The sequence below is a fragment of the Canis lupus genome, chromosome 31 (genome assembly GCF_003254725.2).
Source record: "Canis lupus dingo isolate Sandy chromosome 31, ASM325472v2, whole genome shotgun sequence".
Classification (NCBI taxonomy): domain Eukaryota; kingdom Metazoa; phylum Chordata; class Mammalia; order Carnivora; family Canidae; genus Canis; species Canis lupus.
This window is the reverse complement of record NC_064273.1, coordinates 14,687,890-14,715,525: the sequence shown is the minus strand read 5'-3', so window position 1 is coordinate 14,715,525 and position 27,636 is coordinate 14,687,890. Positions and strand designations below refer to the sequence as shown.

At 38.5% G+C, this 27,636-nt stretch overlaps 1 protein-coding gene across 6 annotated transcripts in view; it reads left to right on the top strand.

Annotated features, from left to right (window-relative positions):
- The first annotated feature begins 14,188 nt into the window (after positions 1–14,188).
- The window catches only part of C31H21orf91 (chromosome 31 C21orf91 homolog), a 28,933-nt gene continuing 15,485 nt past the window's right edge, over positions 14,189–27,636 (top strand). For 2 of the 6 annotated variants that reach the window (XM_025449978.3, XM_025449983.3), the window contains exons 1-2: positions 14,189–14,317; positions 15,202–15,335. In XM_025449978.3, coding sequence (XP_025305763.1) covers positions 15,209–15,335 — 127 coding nt within the window. In that variant the 5' untranslated portion in view covers positions 14,189–14,317; positions 15,202–15,208. Of the gene's footprint in view, positions 14,318–14,628; positions 14,785–14,929; positions 15,047–15,201; positions 15,336–27,636 lie in introns of those variants that run through there. The other 4 variants (XM_025449982.3, XM_025449980.3, XM_025449981.3 and 1 more) reach the window with 4 other exon arrangements.

Below are 27,636 nucleotides of genomic sequence, written 5' to 3'. Positions count from 1 at the left end.
TGGGTGTTTAAGAAGGACCCATTGGTGGACATGGAGGAGAAAGAGGCAAACTATTCCACTATAGTGATACCCACTATTCCATCTGATTACTTAACTCTATAATCTTCTCCACCAATGAGTTCATGTCGGAAAAAAAAAAAAAAAAGGAAATAAATAATATGGCCAAAATTGCCTACATTGGAGCTACTCCTTCTTTGGCAATAGAAAAAAACAAGCCTCCCTCAAATGGTGACTGAGAGTAAAATCCACGTGGACATGCAAAGATGATAGGATAGACTATCTCTACCCATGTTTGTCTACTCAGGAGAGTATCCAATTCTACTAGTTATAGTGAACTTGAGCGTTAATAAACATTTGCTCTGTGATAACAGTGCTCTACATACAGATCCTCTACTCACAATGGGATTATATCCCTATAAACCCATTCAGTGTAAATTAAAAATATCTTAAGTTGAAAATACACTGAATAAATCGAACCTACCAAACATCATAGCTTAGCCTGGCCTACCTTAAACTACTCAGAACACTTAAATTGCCCTACAGTTGGGCAAAATCATCTAACACAAAATGTATTTTATAGTACACTGTATTTATTTTATACTACAGTAATAACAAAGAGTGTCTTATGAAATTTATTGACTAGTATACTGAAAGTGAAAAACAGAATGATTATATGAGTACAAAGTGGTTTAAGTGTATCTGTTGTTCTGTTGTTCTTTACCCTGGCAACAACGTGGCTGACTAGGAGCCACAGCGACTGCTACTGCCCAGTGTCATGACACAGTATGGCACCACATATCACTAGCCCCAGAAAAGATCAAAATTCAGAATTCAAAGTATGGCTTCTACTGAATACCATTTCTCTTTCATACCTTCATAAAGTACAAAAAATCTTAAATTGAATAATCATAACTCAGAGGCTCTTTATATGACTCTTTGTACCCCTATTGTCAATTCCTGGAGGATATGCATGAGCTGTATCTTATCAATCTTCTTACTCTAGGTTTTGCATATAGCCTGGTATATCATACACTTAATGAGCAAATGGACAAATGGTTAAATGAGTAGCAGTATGGTGGCCAATTAGTCTGAGTGGCTACTAAAAATACTGTTACTCTACCGGGATGTTATCAGCTACGAGAAACAACAGAATAGCAGACCAAAAAATGGATTAAATAAGATAGATACTTATTGTATCACTTTAAAAGGAAGTCATTCAATTATGTCATATGGATCCAGGTTCTTTTCTGTCTTTCCATCTTCTAACGTCAGTATGTCAGTGATGTCCGCCTTCATGGTCACAAGATGGCTAAAGCCTTAACATCACACCATCACAAGAATAAGAAACAACCAAAGCAGAAAGAAAGAGTGAGCAGGAAAGAATCGATTTTTTTTCTTTCCAGAGGTTCTCCATCTTAACACACTTTTGCTTACCTCTCACTAAGCCAAGACTGGGTCACTTGTCTATTGTTAGGACTGAACAAAGAAGAATGGAATTTCCACAACTGGCATAGAATCTCTATGGCTAGAGAACAGAGAACAAAGATGTGTCCTCCTTGCCCTACTCTACTAAATCAACAAAATGACAATTCTGTTTACATGTTAGAGGAAGAAATGGCTGTAATCTCCAGTATTTGCAGAGCTCACTAACAGCATGATATATGGAAGATCTTAAAAAGTTTGAATACTCTCAAATCATCCATTCATTCATTCACTCATTGAACAAATATTTGTTGAGCACCTACTATGTGGCAAACAGACACTATTCTCCATCCCTGAAATTCATCATACATACATCATAGAAAAAAATACATACAGCATAGAAAAAAATACAACTTCCAAACCTCATGAAATTTACATAAAATTTACATAAAATAGACAATAAACAATAAAAATGACAATAAGACACGTATCATATATGTACATATTTCATATATATATGGAAGTAATAAGGTGTTTTTGTGTAAGATCAGTGTAAAGTGAGTGGGACTGGATGGAAGATTTAAATAGGGTGATCAGAAAAGGCCATTTGAGAAAGAGACAATGATTTAAACGTGAAAAAGAAAAGATTAAGGCCCCTGGCCTGAATCACTGACTGATTCTGGATCCTAAATGGCAAAAGGTCAGATTGTTACCTTTCCAGGCCTGCCTAATTTTTCAAATGGCCTCAAGATAACTGCCACCAAAATGAAAGAACATATTGGAGGTAGAGCAGGAAAGCAAAAACTGAAGTACTGTGCAAAATATATATATATTCAGAAAAATTTGGAGGGTACCTGTGTAGCTCAGTCAGTTAATCATTATTTCAGAGTGATTGAGATAAGGGTGACTGAGATCTCAGGGTGTTGAGTTCAAGCCCCGCATTAGGCTCTATACTGGGTGTGGAGCCCACATAAAAAAAAGTGCTTTAAAAAAAAGAAAAAAAATTGGGGGTTGTACTTATAGACATATAGGAAGCAAATAAAGTAGGAGCTTACTAAAATCGAGGAAATCGTGTTGTTAAAGAATCTATGAGGGATCCCTGGGTGGTGCAGTGGTTTGGCACCTGCCTTTGGCCCAGGGCGCGATCCTGGAGACCCGGGATCGAATCCCACATCGGGCTCCTGGTGCATGGAGCCTGCTTCTCCCTCTGCCTGTGTCTCTGCCTCTCTCTCTCTCTGTGACTATCATAAATAAATAAAGAAAAAAATTAAAAAAAAAAAAAAGAATCTATGAGCCTAAGAACCAAGGAGCCATGTGACTCTTTGAAGCTTAGAACAACCTACAATCAGCCACCTGCAAACTACATGCAGCCCCCAGGGAGAACACATTCCCAATGCCAATTTTGGACATGACCAACAAAAATGATAGACAAAGTAAGCTCATCAGGGACCAGAGCAGGGGGCCGCAGGCAGCAATGGACAAGAATTCTCTTCCAGAGAGCAGAAACAGGATCCAACTGAGGGCCCCATCCATGATCAGCAGAGGTGTCTGAGACTCCTGCCCCGCTGATCCCCACCAGCACTAGGAACCAGTGGCCACTGTTTCTCATTCTTCTCTGTTCTGAATGGAAGTTTTAATTTTCTGGTCCGCCTGAGCGACATCTGGACCTGAGTGAAATGACAGAACAGCACCCAGGAGTCGTGGGGTTGGAGCTAAATACGGCAGCTGGATGGTCTCCTGCGTTGTCTCCCTTAGGGAGGGGTGAGCATGCTCTGTGTGTCTTGCTTGGAGAAAGGATGCATGTGAGAAGGGTATACATAGAGGTGCAGGCTGAGGGACCCAGCAGCCCGCCTGGAGTCCCTCACACATTAGGTTACTTCCAGTCTCCCTCGCAGACTGATGCAACCGTGACACTAAATTCTCAGCAACGATGCAGGAGTAAATGTGGTATGTGCCTGCCTTTTCAGGATGGGGGCCTGTGGTAGAGTTGTGCCTCTTCCGCACTGTTCCCCTTGCCGCTGGCTGAGACCCGGACATGGTGAACAAGCCTTGACAATGCACCTGATGACAAGATCCTAAAGGATGAAGGAGTCACAAGATGGAAAAATCCGGTCCTTGAATCAACACCGAAGAGAGTGGAAGAGAGTGGAAGAGAGCTGCTAGAGCACCCTTGACTATTACTTGTTCCTTAAGTCACTGATTTTTCTAAGTCTATTTTTACAACAGCTTAGTGTACTCTGACACAGAAATTGAACTCCCTGGCTAATGCAGAAATTATCTTCTGTATATTTTAAGATGGCAAAAAAGAATATAATTCACTTCAGAAACCTTTTGTCTTAGTTTGGGATACTATCACAGCATACTAAATAGGTGGGTTATAAACAACCCAGACTTATTTTTCATGGTTCTGGAGGTTGGAAGCTAAGATGAAGGTGCTGGTAGATTCGGTGTCTGGTTAGAGCCCACTTCCCAGTTCATATACATCTTTTTGCTTTGTCCTTGTGTAGCAGAAGGGGAAGAGAGCACTCTAGGATCTCTTTTATAAGGACACTAATGCTTGGTTCATGAGGCTTCACCTCACTTCACCTCACCTCAGGCTTCTCCTCCTAATATGATCACATTGGTGGTTAGGATTCAGCACATAAATTTTGGAAGGACATAAACATTCAGGCTATTGTAGCTTTCTTTCAAAATAGCTAAAACTTCTTAAGTTTTGAAACCATTACCTATCAGTTATTTGGGGAAAAAAAAACTATGGTGGAACCCCTCACTTCCTACAGATTATAGATAAATGAATCATTACTAAACATGTAAGATATAGAATAATGGAAGAAAAAACAGACAAACATTATTTGCCAATGTGGTACTCAGACATCTTTACCCTCTAACAGCAATTAAAACGCAAATGTATTTCAATGCCATTAAAAACTCTATTCCAAAAGCAATCACTTAATGCCTGTCTCTTCCACCAGGTAACAAATATCTCAGGAGAAGAGACTGTTTTGCTTTCTACTGTATAATTAATACCTGGCATAATATCTCACATACAATGAGCATTTAATAAAAATGTGTTCAATTAATGATTGATTGAAAAAATATTTTAAATGTTTAATTAGTTGGGCACATGGGTGGCTCAGTCAGAAAAGTGTCTTCGGCTCAGGTCATGATCTCAGGGTCCTGAAATCTAGCCCTGTACCAGGCTCTCTGCTCAGCAGGGAGTCTGCTTCTCCCTCCACCCCTCCCCGTGCATGTGCACTCTTTCTCTTCCTAATAAATATAATCTTTAAAAAATAAATAAAATAAAATGTTTAAACTTTTATGAAAAAGTACCACATTTAACAGAAATTCAAAACACAAAAAGTTGTATTCTTTCTCACTTACCCTTATTGCTATCATCTCTCATCAACAAATCTTTTGGAATTAAAGAAAATTATGGGGACACCTATGTGGCTCAGCAGTTGAGCGTCTGCCTTTCAGCTCAGGGTGTGATCCTGGAGTCCTGGAATCAAGTCCCACATCAGGCTCCTTGCAAGGAGCCTGCTCTCTCTCTACCTATGTCTCTGCTTCTCTCTGTGTATCCCTTATGAATAAATAAATAAAATCTTTTTTAAAAATATGAAAATTTAGTGTAAAATTCTGAAATTTTAAATTTTATATCTAACTCAATAGGCACACCAATAGTTAACTCAGAAATATGTCTGGATTTCAATTGCTAGCTGGAGTATTCCACACTCAGTCATCTGATATTTATACAATGAAATATAAAAATAAACCTCTAATAAAATTTTATGAAACAGACTCTTCTCTAACTTCAGACATCAATCCCCAACTTTCCTTTTATCACCTTGAATTTAACAGTGGGAACTGTGTACATTACTAAAGACTGGATTTGGCCCACAGTGAAAAAAAATCAATAGCTTGGTAGTTAACTCCCAACTTCCTCCCAGCAATGCCAACAGTGAATTTATCCACAGACTGGAAAATAGGTTTGGTTTGTTCTGCTTGCACAACAGGACAATGGATCAGCAGACAGCTAACCCATAATGTCAGCATTACTGAAACTATAGGTGGTAAATCCCTTTAATGCAAATATTTGTATCCCAAACTTTCAAAGGGATGCTTGCCTAAGCTTAAGAGAAGACATAATTTTAAGAGAGACATTTTCTTTAGAGTTAAGGATTCCAATAGAGCAGCACTAGATTTTGTCTGGAATACTATAAGGATTAGGCTTTTAGAAAATGGATCAACAAAACTGAAATAAGCCTGCCACACCATACAAGTTGAGCACAAAGCAAAAAGAATTCTAAAGCAAATCATCAACTTTTGCTTTCTTGCTTCCTAAAAATGAAATAGTTTAAATAGGCATGTTAACCTCAAATATTTTAAGCCTGCATTGATTGCATCTAAGGATGAAAATTTACTCTTCAGTGTTTATTAACCAATTTTAATATTTAATATGTGATTCATCCACTCACACTATCAGAGAACAAATATTTTATTGAGCACTGTAGCAGAGATTGCTTGTTGCCCACTCCAATATTCCTGCTCCCTCTTTTAGAAGCCCTGGATTTTAGCTGGGCACACACACAGATGCTGGAAGAAAGACCTGATCTTCAAGTTTCCCTTTCAGCTAGGCTCTTCCCACCATAAGGGTGAGAGGTAACTAGAAATGTGTGGCAACTTCTGAGAGATGTTTCTAGAAAACAACTGGTGTGTATTCTTGCTCTGCCCTCTCACCTTCCTCCATCCTGCTGCTTAGAACGTGGTTCCAATGAAAGAACCTGCGCACAAAGATGAGACTCACCTCCTAGGGATGACCAAGAAGAAAGTTGGAAGTTGCATGAATGCCTGAGGACTTGATGAATCTGAGCCTCCACACTTGCTCTGAGCAGCCCACCTCTAGACTTTAATGTAGTCACTGTTGTTGTTGTTGTTGTTGTTGTTTTTTAAGATTTATTTATTTATTAGAGACACACAGGGAGAGGCAGAGACATAGGCAGAGGGAGAAGCAGGCCGTCTCTGGGGAGCCCGATGTGGGACTCGATCCCAGGACCCCTGGATCACAACCTGAGCCAAAAGCAGACACTCAACCACTGAGCCACCAAGGAACCCCTGTTGGGGTTTTTATGCTACTTGGGGTGAAACCTAATCTTAACTCATATAAGATATTTGCTAAGATACTTTAAGTGCTGAAGTAAATATGAGTAAGGCACAATTCCTGCACACGACCAGCTTAAAATTTAGCAGTGAAGACTAAAGTATAGAGCACCAGGGTGGTTTATGACAGTTTTTGCCTGTTCATAATGTTTTCAAATCAACTCTCCTCTTCTGAGAACAGCAACCACTTTCTTTTGGAGTAACCGTTCTCTCATATCATAGAATCAAATTTTAACACCGATAGCCCCACCCCTGAGCCCACTCAGTTATTTGGGTGGATATAAGGGAGGAGAGAGGTGGAATGTAATCTAAACCTGGCCAATTATATTACTAGCTACCGTAACTAATTTGGGAATGAGCATGTGAGTTAAATTTGGCCATTTAGAATCCCACTGTATTAACAGCTATCACTGCAATATGCTGTATAACAAAACAAAACCACAACTCAGTGCTGACAGCAACAAACATCTACCCTGGGTCTACGGGTCACTGGGACTACCTAGCTTTGGGCTGCAGATTAAGCCCTGGTCTGGACCAGCAATCATCTTAGTGAAATTCTTGTGACATGTGGCAGAGGCACAAGAAGCCCAGCCAAACCAGAGATGCACATTTAAGGTCTCTGCTCATGTCATGTTTGTTAACATTCCGTTGGAGTGGAAAAATATATTCTGTCCAATGTAGTGAATTATAAGGTCACATGGTAGAATGTATGAAGAAGTGGAAATAATAATGTAATAAATCATGCATATATCTTGAATTTCTGGTACCTTCGGAGTCACGGTATTAAAGGGCTCTAAGCCATTGGCAGCATGCGCCCATCTTCCAGGCTAAATCGATGAAGCACATCTCTAACAGCTGAGAAAGAAATAACATGTGAAGAGAAGCACAGACAGAGGGTGAGAGATGACTGGGTAGGTATACTAAGTATACTGAATCCTTTACTTTGATATGGAACAATGTCTGAAAAAATACCAAAAATAGTAATGGCATAAATAAGAGTTGTGGGGATTCAGAAAAATGAGAAGATAAGAAAATTTTTTTTAAGATTTTATTTATTTATTCATGAGAGACACACACACAGAGAGAGAGAGAGAGAGAGGCAGAGATACAGGCGGAGAGAGAAGCAGGCTCCCTGCGGGAAGCCTGACATGGGACTCGATCCCAGGGCTCCAGGATCAGGTCTTGGGCTGAAGGCGGCACTAAACTGCTGAGCCACCCGGGCTGCCCAAGATAAGAGAATTTTTTTGTAACAGACATCCATTTGAATAAGTAAGGATTATTTTCATCGTCCCACATATAAAAGCAATTTTTAGAAAAGTATGTAAACTCTCTAGCAGTCATATTTGGTTTATTCATCTTTCCTCATTGCCTTCTCTGTCACTGAGGCTGAAAAATCTAAATACTCACTTTCCTGGAATCCATTGTTGTCATGTAAGTTCCAGTGATCAGACATAACCAGAAATCTGCCAGGGTTTCTCAGGAAAGCTTTTTCTTTCTTGCAAAAATGAAATAGGCAGGTTCCCCTCCAAATTCTCCTACCCCTTCCATCACTGTCTTCTTGCTGTTAGCAAATATGTTATCTAATCGTAGGGCAGCCATTCTGCACTCTTCAGAGGAAAGCCAGAATAGTTGCAGAGAGGATAGTCTTGACAACAACCAGCCAGTGAACAACTGCCAGCAGTTGGTTCCTCTGATTTTGTTCTGTGAAACAAATAAAACCTTACTTGATTCAGATACTGTTAATCAGGTTTTCTGTTACTTGTATTTGAAAGAATTCCTAAGTGCTATAACCTGAAATCAAGGTAATATCTGTTTCAATTATTCACCTGGTCTTTCTATATTACCTAACAGATTATAACACATTTTTGCACACTCTATTGAGTTACCAGAGTTGAAAGGATTGCAGTTAGGGCACGTGGGTGGCTCAGTGGTTGAGTGTCTTGCCTTCTGCTCAGGGCGTGATCCCGGGGTCCTGGGCTCAAGTCCCACATCAGGCTCTCTGCAGGGAGCCTGCTTCTCCTTCTGCCTGTGTCATTGCCTCTCTCTATGCTATGTGTCTCTCATGAATAAATAAATAAAATCGGAAAAAAAAAAAAGGATTGCAGTTAAAGATAAAATCCTTGACTATCCAAGTAAATAAGTCAGATTTTATTCAAATAAGATGGTAAACTGGGAAGCCCACTATAACCAGCTAAATGCTAAATAGATTTATGTACTACTGTTATGAGAAAGTCAGGAAGTCATGACAAGTTTTTGGGAAGAGGATTTCATCTATGTTTACTTCAGAATGGACTGTGAAGGGTGAACTGAAAAACATAGATGGGGAGCAAAGAGATCCTGTGAAGAAGCTCTTATTTGGCAAAAGAAGGATCCACTGACAAAATAAGGGAATGTAGCCAGGATAGAGTAAGGAATACCAGAATAGCTGTAAAAGTTAGAAAACTGGGGGAAATACAGAAATCTCTATTTTTAAACACTGATACACAGGAAAACAAAAATGTGACCACAAATAGAAAATAAAAAAAGTTAAATGAACCCTACAATTGCCCCAATTTTATGCGTGGAGGTAGCTCTGGACCATGGTCACCATGGGGAGATGCAAAGCAAGGTAGACAAAGATTGAGTTTGTGGAGTATGAGATGTCTGGAATTTGCAATAAGCAATGCTAGAAAGGAAGAACTACACAGAAAGAATTTCAGAATACCCTTTAAATTTACTGAATGCAAAGCTGTACATGTGTAAGATGAGGCTCCAAGACACTGGACAAAAATTAACTACCAGAGGGGAAAAAAAATGCTGGGAAACTATAATCCGAACGACTACTGGAACTCACAGAGCAAAGGAGTCATTTGAGTTTTATCCAATTAGGGTATAGAAACTTGATGAAGACCCATGACATAGGATAGAAAGTCTATGCCAAATTCTTTAGGAAAGAACTAGAAAATCCTTAAAACAAAAGGACAATCTGGACCCTCACAAAGTTTAAAAACAAGCCTCAAACGATCAAGCTGATCCACTATTAGAGTAACCAGCCTCTCAGAACAAAGCCCAACAATCTTTAAAATTCCAGACATCCAACGTATTAGTTTTATAATGCTGCCACAACAAATTAACATAAATTTAATGGATTAAAACTGTACCCACTTATTATCACATTGTTCTGTAGGTAAAAAATCCAGGTAGTATAATTCAGTAGAGTCTTCTGTCTAGAATCTCACAAGGCTGAAATCAAGGTGTCAGCAGGGTTTTGGAATAAACTTCTAAACCCTTTCAGTTTGTTAGCTGAATTCAGTTCCTTGCAGTTTTAGGACTGAAGTCCCCATTTTCTTGCTGGCTATCAGCTGAAATCAAATCCAGTCTCTGCTCCTAGATCAAGAGTGGCTAAAGTCCTTCCCATACTTCCAATCACTTTCATTTCTCCATCTGCTATATCTCTCTGACTTTAGTTGGGGAAAGTTCTTTGCTTTTAAGGGCTCATGTGATTAGACTGGGTTTACTCCAATAATCTGGGATAATCTCTTCATCCTCAATTCTGTAACCTTAATTATATCTGCAAAATCCCTTTTACTATGTTACATATGTATTCATAGGCTGCAAGGATTAGGGTGTGTACATCTTTGGGTAGCCATTCTATCTACTGCACTCAACAATGTCCCATTTACCATGTTCAGCATCCAATTAAGGCATTCCAGATATTGTGCAGGAAAATATAACTTACATCCAGGAGGGGAGAAATATGTTAACATATATTTTTTCATTTTATTTTATTTTTTAGTAATCTCCACATTCAAGGTGGGGCTCAAATTCACTACTCTATAATCAAGAGTCAAATGATCTTCTGAATGAGCCAGCCAGCTGCCCCCAAAATCTATTAATATAAATAAGCAGCAGTGACAAAAACAATAAAACTAGGAAATAGGATTTTAAAAGTTATTAAAAATATAATCCATGTTTTAAAGAAAAAACATAAAGACATTGAGGAAATAAATGTAAACTAAACAGAGAGAACTAAATAGTATTTTTGTTGTTGTTGTTGTTGTTGAAAATGCATTATCTGAAATGAAAATGAAAATGAAATTTTCACTAGATAAGCATAAGTTAGACCTGAAGAAAAAACAGCCAGTAAACCTGGAGATTTGTAAAAAGAAACTGTAAAAACAGAAGTACAGAGAGAAAGTGTTGATGAATAAAATAACCAGAGCCTTAGTGATCTCTGGGATAATACCAATCAATCTAATATATACATAATTGCAATCCCAAAATACAGGAGAAGGTTAAACAATTCTTTTTCTACTTTTGCTAAAAAATATCAATCCCATATTAAAGAAGCCTCATGCAGGATAAACACAAGAAACTCAACCAAGACACATCATAATCAAAGTGACTGAGGCAATCAAGAGAAAAGTTTAAGCAGACAGGGCAAGGTGCGGGGAACACAGTATACACACAAAAATTAAGAAGTACTGCTGACTTCTCATAAGAAACAATACAATGCTAGGGAACACAGAACATCTTTAAAAGGCTGAAGAACAATAATCTATCTTCCTAGAATTCTATATATACATAATGATTCCTTCAAAACTGAGGTAAAATAAAAACATTCCCAGACAAATGAGAGATGAAAGAAATTGTTACCAACAAAGCAACACTACAAAAAATGATAAAGGTAGTATGGGGATACCTGGGTGGCTTAGCAGTTTAGCGCCTGCCTTTGGCCCAGGGCGCAATCCTGGAGTCCCGGGATTGAGTCCCGTGTCGGGCTCCCTGCATGAGCCTGCTTCTCCTTCCGCCTGTGTCTCTGCCTCTCTCTCTCTCTCTCTATGTCTATCATAAATAAATAAATAAATCTTTGAAAAAATGATAAAGGTAGTTCTCTGGGTAAAAGAAAATGATACTAGTAAAATGTAATGGGATATAACCAAAAGAATGAAGAACACTGAAATTAGTAAATATGTGGGTAAATATAAAAGTTATTTTATTCTCTTATTCAATTTATTTAAAACACAGCTTATTAAGAAAAAAACAATGTATTTGTAAGCCTTTTACATTTTACATAAAGTGGCATAATTTTACTTCAGGTAGATTGTGACAAGTTAAAGATGAATCTACTAAACCGTAGATGTTTTCCAGTCCCCAAATACATAAATATATCCATCCATACATACATAAAATATAGGTAATAGAGGAGATAAAATGAGGAGACAAAATACTAAACAGAATAACAAAAAATAAAAAATAAAAAATAAAACCTCAACTAAGCTAAGAAGCCCTGCAGAAAGGTAAAAGGAACAAAGAGCATATAGGACAAATAGAAAACAAATAGCAAAATGGTAGACTTAACCCAATATATCAATAATTACATTAAACATAAATGGATCGAACACACCAATTAAAAGACAGAGATTGTCAGACTGAATTAAAAAGCAAGATACAATTAAAAGACAGGGGAGGTGAAAATAAATAGAGAAGAAAAGATACACGTGGCAACACTCATCATGAGAAAGCAGGTGTGGCTATATTGATATCAGAGAAAGTAGATTTCAGAAGAACTATTACCAGAGATAAAAAGAAAAATTGCATAGTGACAAAAGGGTTAATTCATCAAGAAGCTATAACAGTACTAACTGCATAAAATGGTATAACTGCTTGGGAAAGCATTTTGGCAATTTCTTTTAAAAGTAAATATGCACTTACCATATGACTCAGCAATTCCATTCCTAGATGTTTACCCGCAAGAAAGAAAACATGAGTACACAAAAAGACTTATAAATGAATATTCATAACAGCTTTACAATAATAGTCCCAAAACCAGAAACAACACATGGGAGTAACAAATTGTGCGATATTACTCAATAATAAAAAGGAACTACTGCAAAACATCACCATGAATCTCAAAAACATGCTGAATGAAAGCAGTCCATCACAAAAGAATACATACCACTTAATTCCATGTATACAAAGTACTAGGGGAAGCAAAACTTGCCTTTAGTGATATAAATTAGATGGGGGGGGGGGGGGTGTGTGACTGCAGAGAGCCATAAGGGAATTTTCGGATTGTGGAAATGCTCAATAAAATGACTGGGGTGGTTGTTACACAGTTTATACATTCGTCAAAATTCACCGATTGTACTTTTAAAATGTAAAATGTAAAAATCTGATTTCTGTAAATCAGGACTGGATTTGTTGATTTGCAAAACAACAATAACAACAAGGGTCGGGGGTTTTACGGAGAGTTAACAGGGCAAAATGCCACAGAAAAAGAGAAAACTCTGAGAATTGAAAAGAATGTGTTTTTACCACAAGGAAAGCATGAGTGATTTTACAGAGCATTTTATTGAAAAGATGTGTAGAATCCATGATGCAAGACATTTTAGTTATACTTATCTAGACTGAGAAATTCAGACAGACACAAATGCAGAGTATTCGATTCCAATTAATGCTTCTCAAACTTCAGTGTGCATAGGAATCCCCTAAAGATCTTGTTTAAACGCAAGTTTTGACTCAGGGAGTCTCGTGAAAGAGCTGAGATTCTGCATTCGTACGTAACACACCACCAGGGGATGTTGCTGTTGCTGGTTCCTCTACTGCACTTTAGGTAGCAAGAACCTGGATCACTTTTCTGAGGCATCAGCGGTTCGTATCCCGGTGACAATTTGGTCTAGAAATTTCCCAGACCATTCCTACCCCCAGTTACATGCACACTGACAACCCAGCCCGCTTCCTACTGGTGGATGTAACCAACCAGTTACAGGTGCTTAGGATGCTCTTGCAAGTAACCGTGATTTTGCCTCAGCAGCCTTGGGTTCAAGTCCCAGTTCTGTTTCTATTCGACTGTAGTCCGAGGTAGTCATTCCCGTTTCTCCCCTCTGGGCGGTCGTGATCACTACAACAGAAAACGTAAGTGAAAGTACTGCGTGGACTATAACCTTAAAAAAAAAAAAAAAAAAAAAAGGATGGCTGAACTTGTCAAGCCAAGTGGGCAAAAGATTCTAAGTACCACAGACTTTGAGAACAGGGCGGGACCTAAAAATAAAAGCGGGGGACGCGGGGCGGGGGGGGGTGGATATCTGGGATTATCCCTGCGGGCAAGCAAGGAATGGACCATATTATAGGGGAGGGGAGCCCCATCTAAAAAGTCAGCTCCTGTTTTCAAAATTGTCCCTAAATTATGAAACCTGAAATAGGAACTTTTTCCCTTATTGACATATTTCAGCTGGAGCCTAACTCGACGTTCAGTGACGCTGCTGCTTCAGTTCTACGGATTTCAAAGAAAATCCTACCCACGCGTCTCCGTCCCCTTCTCCCATCCCTCCGTCCCCTTCTGCCCCCGCCCCCTGCGGCCCCCACCCGGGGGCAGTAGTTTCCACTACGCTCCAGGGGGAGGTGGCCACGGACTGCTCCATCGACTTGCCTCGCGGAGGGGGGCGCGCGGGCTGCCACGTTGCCGAGAACCGTGAGAGGTCAGGCCGGGAGGCGCGGAATCCCGAGGAGGTCCCAGCCGAGGCCGCGGCGCGGGTGCGGGCGGCGAGGGAGGGGGCAGCCCCGGCCGCCCGGCCCGCGCGCAGCTCCGCGCCTCCCCGCGCCTCCCCCCCGCAGCCTCGGCGGGATGGCACCGGCGGGGGGGGCGGGGCCAGGCGCGCGCTGCCGCCTCGGCCGCGGCCGCCCCCGCTGCTGCCGGAAACAATAGTGGAGGAGCCCGAGCCGCGCGGAACGGCTGCTGCGGCGCGCGGAGCCGACGGTAAAGCCCTCGCGCCCCGGTCCCCGGCCCGCCCCGCGCCCTGAGCCCCGCGCCCCGTGGCCCTCCGCCCGGCTCCGCGCGGGGCGCCCCGACGGACGGAGACACGGTCCGGGGCCGGGCATCCCGACCCCCGAGGCGCGGAGTCCCGGGCTGCGCGGCTGCCTCGGCCCTCGGACGCCGGCTTCCTGGCTGGGAGGAAGCCCGGGGCGAGCGGACCCCGAGGCGCCTCGCGGCCCGGCGCGGACGCCCCGGCCCCGGCCGTGCCCGAGCCGCACGGGGGAGCCCTCGCTGCCCGGCCTGCCTGCCTTCGGGCGCTGTGGACGCTGCCGGGACGCCGTCCCCGCGGGTTCGCGCCTCCACGTGCGTCCCCTGCCGCTGCTCTCCGATAGGAAGCCTGCGTCCGTCGAGCTAGCGAAACGCGCCCAGGGGTTCCCACCATGAAGTTAGCGAAGCCGTGTCCCGAACAGGTTTCCTGCATTTACGAGCGTTAAGCAGGTTGAGGGACCCCCGGCAGCGCCGCTGAGCCGTCGCGGTCGGGGCCGGGTCGGGGTCGGGTCGGGTCGGGCCGGGCCCGCTGGCGCAGAGCGGGACCCGCAAACCGCTTTCCTTCAGGCCCCCTTCTCCGCCACATGAAACACGGCATCAGGACGGGCACTTGGGCGCAGTGACGCCCGTGGCGAGGCTGTAAGTTCTGCCAGCCTGGTGTCTTTACTCGGTACAGGTGAGCAGGTGAGACCTCGAAGTCCGAGCATGGCGATGCGCGCTTGAGGCGTCCGCTGCAGGGGATTAACAGCCTCCCTCTCCCAGGAGTTCCTAGTACCTACCCCGCTGTCGCTGTCGGAATTCTTGAAGTGGCCTGACTTTCCCTCTCCGTCTCTCAACAGGGGCACTATGAACGAAGAGGAGCAGTTTGTGAACATTGATTTGAATGATGACAACATTTGCAGTGTTTGTAAACTGGGAACGGACAAAGAAACGCTCTCCTTCTGCCACGTTTGTTTTGAGCTAAACATCGAGGGTAAGGACACAGTATAGGTTCATTTTAGGGCATGAACGTGACACAAACGACTTGTGCTGAACTAGGTACGAGGTAAAATGAAATGTCTTGAATGATTGGGAATTGCGCCCAGTATGACGCGTGAAGACCTGTGAAAGAAAGATAAGGATTTATGGAAACGAAGCTGAAGTTCTCACAACTGTGAACTTAAATCTTTTTTCCTTTTTTAAACTCCCCAGTACTAACCCCATTTTTGCTTAAATATAAAAACAAAGTATGAGTATCGACTGGTAAACGCCTCTTCTGGTTTGAGACCTTATTAAGTTGTCCCGTTTAACAGACCTGTGTGGATGCTTTTGTTCTTTTTGTATTAACAGGACCAAACATTTATGTTGATGGGCAAATGTAATTTAAATCCTTTGGCCTTCCAGGCTGGTACCTGACTGAGGTGAACCAGAAACTCTTCCCTAGTGCTGTCTTATCTGGAAAAACATTTTTAGAGTTTTACATGACTTCTTTCCAGTGATCACACACACTTTTAATAATTTCTAAAAACCAAAAAAGGTTTTTTACATTTCTTAATAGTATCTCTGAAAACATATGAAAAAGAGTTCTCCAAATATTAAAAAAAAGAATGTTATCGTGTACTATTTGTTTGGATTGATGTACAGTTAATGTGTGTATGGACATTAATTGTTTGCCCCCAAGAAACATGTGGGATATGTTTCTTTAATCTTGATGTTATGGTAAAACCTTGATTTAAAAAACAAAACAAAAAAAAAAAACTTAGGACTCAAACTAAAAAATCTTATATTCTTGTAATAAAAAATTATAATTATATGATACTCATTTTCCATTTAAGATAGTTTTGGTAATGAAAGTTTTGCCATTTTTTCCTCTGGAAGAATTGCAGTTGCCGAACATTTTATTGATGGAAAATCAAGGATTTCTTGGGGATAAATAGAATATTTATAGTTTTGGTTTTAATAAGTGGGGTGATTATAACTGATTTAAAAGGGCTCACTTAAAAAATATGATTCTTTTATAGATTTGAGTTACCATGTCCTTAATCATGCTACAGTGAAAGATCTAAATTTATATTCTTTGAAAATAGAGTTGGCTTATATTAATTCTTCTACATAGTAGATTGTAATTTTGGATGAGCAAAGGCATTAGAAGTGATCCAGCCCAAACCTGTATTTTACTTTGAAGGAAACGGGGGGCCAAAGAGTAGGACCGTTTGTTCAAGGTTGCTCTAGTGGCCATAACTGTTGTTAGGTGCCAGACACTGTACTAAGTACTTTGCATGGATTACCTTATTTAGCTAAGAATAGCTCTGGGATGGCTTCTGTTAGCATTTTAAAGGTAATGGAACCTAACCTTGAGACCTAAGAGGCCTATTTTGAAGTCACATAGCAATAATTGACATGCTGGGGTTTGAAGTCTGGTGATCTCTTTCCAGTATATAGGACCTTAATTTTGTTCATCTATTGTCAGTAGTTATTTTATTTGATACGGCTAATCTTAGAAACCCATTTCCCTGAATCTTCATTAGCTGTCCCTGTTATTGGATCAGCCAACTTTACCTAACCAGCGCTTTATACTAGAATCATCATTAGTGGTGATCATGCTGTGATAGAATTTTTCCACAGAAACCCTAAACTTCCATAATTGCTTTTCTAGCCTTTTTAAAATACGCCTTTTAACTGGTTTTCTGTCATTACACAGAGAACATACAAATATTACTCAGGTACCACTTTTGTAAATATTTCATTTCTGATAATATCCATTTTTTAAAAAGCCAGATAGAGCGCATACTCAAGCAGGGAGTGGGGAAGTGCAGGAGGAGCAGAAGGAAGAGGGAGAGAGAGAATCTCAAGCTCATCTGCTGAGAGCCGGCTCCATCTCAGGACTGAGATCATGACCTGAGCAGAAATCGAGTCATACTTAACCCACTAAGCCACTCAAGTGCCCCTGATAATATCTATCTTAATATATAAACAGAAGTCATATGCTGTTGAAATAATACTTGTTTAACTTAAAGGACAGTTGTCAATTTTAATTAGAACTGTTTCATTTTATGCACTGTGTACACTCAAGATTTTAGATTTTAAAATCGAATTAAACCTTCATAAAGAAAAATTATTTTAGAATTAAATTTTCATCTCTATTTGGTGTCCATTCTCCCAAATATATACATTTTTATATTTACTGCAGTGACAAGCTAGTCTTTTATAACCATTTTAATTTAATGTCATAAGATTATTGTAGGAGAAAAGGGAGGGGAATGAGAATTCTGAATTCCACAAAATTTTGGCTTTTGTATTAGTATACAGGTTTTTTAAAGTCAATGGGGGAAAAATGTGATAATAAAGTAATCATAGACATAAAAAATTAACAAGGTATATTCTTACTTGTGTCAGTATTAAAGTTTCTTTCCCCTACAAAGCTGTTAGCACAATGCCAGTCAATAAATGTTAGAATGTAAGAGGACCACACACACACACACACACACACACACACAAAAGATGTAAGAGGAACTTTTAAAAATATGACATTTAAGTTTACTAGTTTGGTATAACTTTTTGTAGTATGGGGTAATGTTGCTCTTACCTGCTTTCTTAGTTTACTAATTGCTAAATTTGCTCTAAATCCTTCTATTTGCTGTGCTAAGAGAGCAGTTAAATTAAATTCCCTTGAGGAATAATAGCAATTTACCTAATTTTGAGTCCACACATTTGTAGTAAATAAAAATATTTTAGATATTTGGGGTTAGTATACAGGTTGCTAATTAGGTCAAATCAAAACTGGTCTAATTAAATGGCCTCGTCTAAAAGCTGTGTACATGCATATATTTACAAAATGAAAACAAAAGAAAGAAATAACAAAAGGCAGCCAAATCTTGTCAGATTTCGTATTCTGAGCATGGTTTAAATTGCCTTTTTTTCTGTGGCTTTACAGTAATTAAAAGGAAATAGTACCTACATTTTGTATACTTCCCTGTATACTTCAAGGACTAAGAAATGTACTTTGAGGATTCAGTTCTTTTGAAGTGTTCATAAAATTGATTTTTTTTTTTTTGTACCTGTAATTCACCATTAGAATAGCTTGCCTATGGATTGGAAGACAGATACATAAACTTCCTAATATTCATGGCCCATATCCTTGGTCATAAAACATTATAAACTTTTATGCATGTATGATCAGATATTCTAATATGCATCATAGTTCATTATGGTAAAATTTCTACAGTTAGTGACGAAATTATTACCTTTCCCTAAGCTATTGAAGCTGGGAGGAAGGTAGCCCAGAGCAGTCAGGAGACAGTAATGAAGCTTAGTTGTAAAAGGTAGCACAGTCAGAAATGAAACCAGAAAGGACAAAGATCCAGGACTCTGATCTGTTACTATATACTATCTGTTTTCATTTTGTGCCAAAATACTGTGCAAATAATGCTTAGAGCATTCCTACCTTCCTCTAATAATTGACTTCCTTTTTTTCCTGTAGAGAGAAATTTTTTTTAGAAGACTGAATCGGTTCCTCTTATGACAAGCAAAGTTTTAGTCTAACTTGACGGTTGATTAGTAAGCATTACTAAAGCTTACTAGTGCATCTCGGTCTTCATTCTCCCCCTGATTTTGTTGAACTTTCTAGGAACTTTTCTAGAAGCAGTCCAAAATTCAGATCCTTGGTAATCTTTTCAGCAAGAAAAGTCTATAGGTGTTTTCTCTTGGTTGAGGCACTTGGTGAACTCAGTGCTTGCTTTTGATCTCATTCTTCTTTGATTCTGTGTTTTTGACCAAAACAGTGTACACATGGTTAATAATCAGGGAGCAGTTTGAATCTCAGTATTAAATCCTGATTTGGTGTGGGTGTTAAGACTGGTTATTTGCTACTCAAAGTCTGTCAAAGGCTCTTCCTCTGTCCTACTTCTGACATACTAGCATCTTTCCACTTAAGTAAAAGGACTCCTTGTAATAGGGAGAGTATATACATATATATATATATATATAGCTAACTGAATCTGGCATTTGCCTCTTTCTACTGTTTCACATAATTGCCAACATCGTACATTGGTGTTAACTGAGGGAGTACTCTTAAAACTTAATGTGACTTCTGAACTTTAACTTGATTATCTTTGATATACTTAAATATATAAACTTAAAAATATATAAAATTATATAAATATACAAGGTTAATTTTTTTTTTCTTAACTGCCTTTTTAATGACACTTTAAATAAACCTGAATACTTTTTAAATGGCTATAACAGTAAAACCTTATTATTTGGACAGAAGTAGGGAGGGATGGAAGTGGCAAGTGGGTTTGACTGGTGATAAGTTTAAATTATAGAATATTTTAAAAGAAAAATAATTGAATCTAGGTTAATAACCTCTAGTGCAGATTTGTGACTTTAACTGGCAACCCATTTATGAGGAGCCAGGTTCCAGTCTTATCCCTGTTCCAATTATGGTAGCTTTTAGTTACTGCCCACTTTCCCTTTTTAACTTTGAGAAGTTTTCTAATTCTACAGTCTAGGATGAATTTAAAGCTTAGATCATACACAGATTTTGGTTGGGAAGGTATATCCATTAGGAATGAGATCTGGCTGGACAGAACAGGAAATCCAGATAACAATGGTGAAGTAAAATAAAATGGATATTTATATCTCCCATATAAAAATAACTTGAATCTGGAGTTGGTGTGATAGCTCCATGATCAGAAGGACTCAAGCTGTTTCTATTTTTCTATTCCACCTTCTTACCACATACTTAACCATCTTCAAGGTCATCTGTAAGGAGTTTTTCCTGAATTCCCACCTAATAGTTTCTTGCACATTTCATTGCCCTTTAAGAGAAGATGCTCCAAACAAAATCAGTGTTTACAAAAAGAGGGACAAAGGATATTGAGTAGGCACCAAGCAAAATCAGCCACAGAGAGGCCTTTCTAGTAATTAAAGGTCATTCCACGTTGAAGACCAGCTATTTGAGCTATAGCTAATACCAACAAGTAAGCTCTGATGATTCTTCTAATCCTGGAATTAGAACTAGAAGGGATTTTAGCAAAATGAAGGGTTGTATTCTGAGGATAGGCATGTAGCCGGATCACACGTGGACTTCTTGACAGAAAGCTGTAAGAATTTTTAAGTTTCTGACCTATCGAAGTATATAATGTAATGATTAATGCAACTGCTCTTAAAGAGACCCCTCCCAACTTTTTATCCTGTCAGAAACTTGTGTGATTAAGCAAGTTAGAGATTGTAAACTTGGAAAAACTCTTCCTCCTTTCTCCTGGATTCTCTTCATGATAGACTAATGTGGTAATTCCACCTTCCTCATACATTTATGCATTTATTTTTAAGATTTTATTCATGGGAGACACAGAGAGAGAGAGGCAGAGACACAGGCAGAGGGAGAAGCAGGCTCAATGCAGGGAGCCCGACATGGGACTCGATCCCGGGTCTCCAGGATCACGCCCTGGGCTGAAGGCAGCGCTAAACCGCTGAGCCACCCAGGCTGCCCCCTCATACCTTTAAGGGAAGATTGCTTTTCTACAGCTGGACACATCTGCCACTGCTCCAGTTCTGCTCTATTGATTAAGCCTGTGGGCCCTAGACTCAGACCTGGCCTTGCATCTTGACCCTCTCCATACTAGTGGGCTGTCCTTGGCAAGATACCTAAGTTTCTGTGTCATACTGGTTCTCAGATATGACCAGGAAGAGCAATTTCATATTTGTATTTCTTAATCTTGAGTTCAGTGTGCCAGGATCAAATTCAAAAGGCCGAACTCCAGTCATTGCCATTTGTTCCAAGAAGAGTACTTGGCAGAATAAGCAGCGGAGCTCAGATTTGTTTGTTCTTGATGCTCAAGAGAAAGCAGCAGAGTAACTGAAGCATAGTGATTAAGAGCACAGGTTCCAATGATGTGCTCCAAAGGTCCAGAAAGTCCGGGGGGGGGGGGGGGGGGGCAGACACTCCAGAGCCAGACTGTCTGGATGCAAATTCCCATTTATTAACTGGGAGAACTTGGGCAAATTACTTACAGGTATTACTAGTCTGTCAGTGCAGCTAGAGGTATCTGCCCATCTACGTTTTAAATAGGAAATGATAAATATTTATTTTTCTCCCATTTAGTGACACAATGTATAGCTAAAGTGCCTGTAGAAATGCCTAGGAAGGTTGGAAAGCCTCACTTTGCCAACTGATTTTTTTAAGTATAATCAAGCATTTACCGTAGCTAACAGAGCCCTCCCATCAGGACTAAGAGGTTAAGTGGTAGTGGTGCCATTTATATGTAGCGAAATGAAGGCTCTGAGGTCAAGTAAAAGTGCATTAAAGTCACATTGATAATAAGCGACACAGAAGGGATTCAGATCAGGTCTCATGTCAGAGCTGTTATACCACTGGGAAATGAACATTTCTCTGACCTTCGTCATATTTTAAGAGCTCAAATTGTAGATCAGTACCTGTATAATGATACCATTTACTTAGTGGTTTTCCTAATGTTTCTGATTAGTCCTGATAATCTTTATAGGTTTTTGTTTTTCTGTTTTTTAAAATGTTGGTATACTTTATCCTAGGCTTTTCACCCTCATTCTGTGGGCTTTCGGAACCTTTTATATAATGCAAAGTAGCAAAATAACTCCTGCCTCCTTGCTTCTTCCCCCAAGCTACACATCCACAAGCAACTAATATTTAGACATCTTTACTTGTGTAGTCCATGAGTATTTCAGATTATATGTCCGAATCTAAGCTATTATTCCAACCCTATCCATATCTCTTTTCAGAATGATGAATGAATAAATAAATTAACGAATTCTGCCTCCATCCCTGTACCAGAAATATCAGGGTTGGCAGTCAAGTGTGGAGAAGGTAAAGACTGACATGCCTAGCTAAAATATACGCAAGGTATCTCTACAGAGAGAACCCACTTGTATCTTAATTCTTAAAAATTTACTTCTCAAAGGAGCCTTCTTGCCTTTCACTGCCCCCTTTTCCCCTCTGCACCCCCCCCTTTCACAGCACTTCTTATAATTGTTTATTTCTGTGTGTGTGTCTGATGTGCTTCCCTCCCCCCATTTGTAATTCCATGAGGGCATGGATTTCTTTTCTAGTCTGTTTTGGTAGTATATAATCAGTAGCACAAGGACTGGCAAGGAATGATGAGCAAATTTATTTGATGAGTGAATCAGTCTAAAGGAGACTTTTGAATATTGCTTTTCTTTACATTTCTTTTTCCTTTAAACTTGCTCACAGTGAAACTTTTTCTGCTGTATTTCTGCCTTTTTTTACAGAATTTCATGAGATCTTTCTGGAGTCTGCTAAAAGTTTTATGAATCGTATTGGTAGAACTTTGTATCATATTGAAAAAAAGTGTAGCCACTGATACTAATTGGTTCTTTTTCAGTCAGGAGGATAAAATACAAGCATAGTATTTTTCCACAAACAGCAAGAACTTTTAACAGGGCTATGTTTAGAAAGGGAGTTTCTAGATTGATTTTATACATTGCATTTCTCTTATTCTGGACACCCCAACATAGTGATTTGTGCTCATCATGATGACCCCGAGACATTTGATGATCCTGAGTCCCTTTTTAAATCAGTGATAAAAATGTACTCATTAAATCAGTAATTTAAAGTTGAAAACAAGCATAATATACAGCCCAGAATATCTTAGTAGTAACATCATAATTATAAATAAAAAGGATTTGTTAGAATATTTTAAATGGGCATTCTGGTTTAACTTTATTTCATCTCATTGTGTGGACAAAGATGAAAAATGTTTTATGAGATATGGAAATAAGTCTAGGTTGAAAAATCTTTAATATGTAGGTCAAATTATCTATTCTCACTAAAGGGATATAATTTTTGTGATTAAAATAACCTAAAACTATTACTGGAAAGTTGATAAAGAGAAATCAGCTATCCAGAGATAAAGGGGTAATTTTTCTATTACATGCAAAGTAATACTGTCCTGTGAAGAAAGAAGACAAAGGTAGGTTTCTCTGTTCTCTGAAAGAAGTGAAATACCATTCTCAAGTTGGGAGAGGCTAGTTCAACTGTCAGGAAATACTAAAGAGATTTACACTTTTAGATAAGGGACTTCTGTAAATGAATGGGTATTGTTTGTCAAGTATTGTGCACTTGACATGCATTGTTTTATTTCTTAATATAACTGTGCTGTGTTACCACAGTTTGATTAATAAGGAAAGTGAGCGGAGTCTAGGTAACTGGTCCAAAATTGCACAGCTTACAAGTTCAGACCCAAGGTCTCCAATTCTAAAAAACTAAGTTCCTAAATCAGTCTCCAAAGAAAATAACATCAACTACTAAAATCTAGGAGATATTAAATAACTTTAGGCAAAGTTAGAGATGAATTATATAAATGTGAATACTGAGGCAAGGAACAAAATCTGGGTCCCAAGAGACATGTAATTTTTAAAAATTATTTCTACCCATATATTATTTGATTAATGCATGTTCAGAGTAGTGTCTGAAAATACACACTTGTTATGACCTGAGAGTGGAGACATGCTGTCTCCATATAGGATGTAATCTCAACAATCAATCTGTCAAGAAAATACAGTTTTTAGAACTCTTGGATTGGACTGGTAATGATTGAAGAGAAGGGGCATACATGTGACTGTCTTGCCATTCCTGCCCAGAAAGGATAAGCTATGAGCTGTAGACTGACATTTGCTACAGAATCATGCAGGTGTCAGCCCATAATGGGGCTGTTCTCTGTCCTCAACCATCCAGGTAATGGAGTTAACATACCCTGATTAGTTTTTCTTTCAAGAGGAAATTGGGTTCTGGGTAAGTGGAGGCAGTCAGTGCAAACACAAGTGAAAATGTTAGCACCATTCCTGGAATTGCACACCGTGTTCTTTTGCTCATTGGCCCCAATAAGTGCCTGGGGCACTTTTAGAAAAAAAACATTTATGAGGTGAGTTTTCTAGTTTCTGAGTTTAGACGATAATAAGCATTGAACTTAAACTATATCGATTGAATATTATAGAAATTATTTAGAACATGTTTAAAAATACTGTACTTCTGTTGATGTTCTAATAAAACTTAAAATTTTCCAGTGTTTATTACTAAATATAATATAGGGACAACATACCTTTATATTTGTATAGCACTTTAGAAATTGGAAGGTGCTTTTACAGCACCTTAAATTTAATCTCCACATTATATAGGAAATTAAGTGTGAATTTCAAATGTAGTAATATATAAAAAAAAAAAGTGTAAGCGATTGAAACCAAAGTGGCTAACACTGAAAAATTATCAAAATGTGATATTACATATAGCTCCAGTTAGAATGGATTTAAATTATGCTGATCCAATTTGGTACACCATCTGTTAGGATTTTGATAAGGGGAATAAACTCATTAAAACACAGCCTTGGATTTATAGTTTGTGATAAGAGAACAGTTTATTTACAAATAATTTTAAATACAAATATTTACTGTATTGATTTGTGGTAGCTTTTTGCCATTACTGTCTCAGTCATGTACCAATAAGGCAGAATAATGATTTGTGTGTACCTATTAAAATCTAAATCATAATTAAAGCTATGTGGTTGGGTTCATAGCAATTTTTAAGCACAGTTATCAGTAAATACTAAGTAACTGCCAGAAATTGTAGTAGCTGAGGATAAGACATTGGGCAAAACCAACATAAATCCCCACCACCGCACAATTTACATGAGAGGAGAGAAAAGACAATAGAATAAATTAATTGTATAGTATGTTAGAAGAGGCTATGGGGTTATTTGCCTTTATGAAGTATAAATTCAGTCACCAATATACTTTTCCATGTATTATCTTAGTTAAAATTCACACTCAATGTTCATTTCTTGTGTAATAACAAGGCAATTAAATTTAATAGACCATAAAAGCACCTTTTAATCTCTACAGTGTTCTACAAATATATTTAAATGACATTTTTAATATCTAAAACTTAGGATAACTGGTAGAATAATATCTACTATGTTGACAAAGTTAATGGTATTGGGGAGTATATTTCAAAATTAACAAAATACTATTACTCATATTTTATATTTCTATCAACAAATACTTAATGATCTTTAAGTATTGAGGATAGTATAAAATATTTTAAAGTTTTTGTATTCTTTCTACTTCCTCATTAGCATTGTTAATAATAATTATCATGACAACTTTTCTGTTACTCAGTAAATCCTTTCAACCACAGTTTGTTTTTTATTCATAATATAAAAATTATGTTTACTTGTCAGTGTCTTCCCTTACATCCTTTGGGTCTTTGGATCTTCACCAAGGATTGCCAGATAAAACTATAATGTGGTTAAGATTTTCTTTGAGGCAGAACTGCTTTCACTTGAAGGTAAATACTTTTCCTTGCTCGATACATTGTGAGCCTAAGAAACTTCAGTCTTGGAAAAACTTGAGAATTTTAGGGATGTATCTTTTATGATTTCAATACCTTGGTTTTTATTATGTCATTTAGTCCATTGGAACACACAGTACAATACTTAAAGTATAATTTGTCTTGGACTAAGGAATGCTATGTCCTTTCCCAAACCAAAATGTATCTCTTCACAGGCATGGTTTTAAATGTTTTTCATTGAAAAAGCAAATTATGCCTATTACAAAAAAGTCAAAATACAGGAAGCAGTATTGAGATTCAGGGGCCCCTGGGTGGCTCAGTCAGTTAAGCGGCTGCTTTCAGCTCAGGGTCTCAGGGTCCTGGGATCAAGCCATGCATTGTGTTCCCTGCTCAATGGTAAGTCTGCTTCTCCCTCTCCCTTTGTGTGCACTTGTGCACTCTCCCCCCCCCCCCCATTCTCTCTTGCTATCTCTCAAGTAAATAAATCTTTAAAAAAGAATATTATGATTCATAGTCCCACCTATCTACCAACAATCTCTTGATACCTTTGGTATGTTCTTCTAAATTATTTTCTGCAGGTAGACTATATATGTTACGTCAACACACACGTATAGTAAATCGTGTTTAAAAAACGAAATTAAGCTGTACCACTTAATAATTAGCCTTTTCATTTACTATATTAGGAACATCTTTTTCACGTTAGGTAAAATTCTACCACTTTTTCTTAAGATTGAGTTCCATTGTACCCTAATTTATCTAGCCACTATCCCTTTGATGAATGTTTAGCTAGCTTCCTTGCAATTTACCAGTACTAAAACATCTTTATATGTACATCTTTTATGCATGTCTGATTAAATCCCCATTTCATTGTAGTTTAAATTCCCAGAGGTAGACTTACAGATCAGGAAATCCCAAGTTGCAGTCCTATCATTTGTTTTAATGGCTTCTATTACTGCTGAATTAATACCATGTAATCTTCCAATTAAAAAAAACTATTTGTTTCACAATGGGAAAATTTTATTGTATATCAGTTCTCTTTTGTTTAGTTCTTTCTACTCTAGAATTACTATGATGCAATTATAGTCACAATATTTCTATTTTAGCATATTGCAGTATGATTCATCAATTATTATTGCTTTTTTAAGCTTTAGTTTTTCTTATCAAATGGTTAGTGAATTGTAATGATTGTTTCCTATCAATCTGAACTTTTACCATTTACTACTTTGAGTAGTATGTGAATTATACATGCTTTCAAATTCACTAGCTAGTATATGTCTACTAGATACTGCTATTTAGCATTTATTTAAGGAATAGTCCACTAGAATTTTAGGAACTGTGATTCAAATGTATGCAGAAGGTTGAGATGCCAAACTGAGGTTTTAAAGTAGCTGCAGGATAGCTTTTCATTTTGTTTTTCTAAATTGTAAGAAAATATATCATTCAGAACCTTAATCAGGCAGACAAGGTTTCAGGAGGTAAAGGACAAAGAATTCATATACCTATCATATTTTTTGCTTTTGAACCTGTAATTTTACTTTGTCATAATGATTTGCCCCCATTCATCTGGAGTTACTATAAAGGTGGGTTTTTTCCGTCTTTCTTTTAAGCAACATATATATCTTTTTAACTTTATCTTTAGGAAGTTGGGGGGTTTTTTTGTTTTTTTTTTTTTCCTGCAAATTAGTGCCTCTTTGTGTCACATATAAGTAGATATTTAAAACTGATAATTCAATCATACTACAGTTAATTTGAGTAGCTTTTTAGGAGTCCTCTATGACAGCTTTGTGCACAAAAGCAATTTTAGAATAAATGTCAGTACACTCCGTTAAAGCTCTTTTGGGGAAAATGCAACAAGTAGAGGTTTACTTGGGTCAGTTGGATTATTGACAAAACTTTTTATAATGTAACTTTGTGCCACTTAAAAACTATAGTCTAAATTTGACATTTTAACGTATTA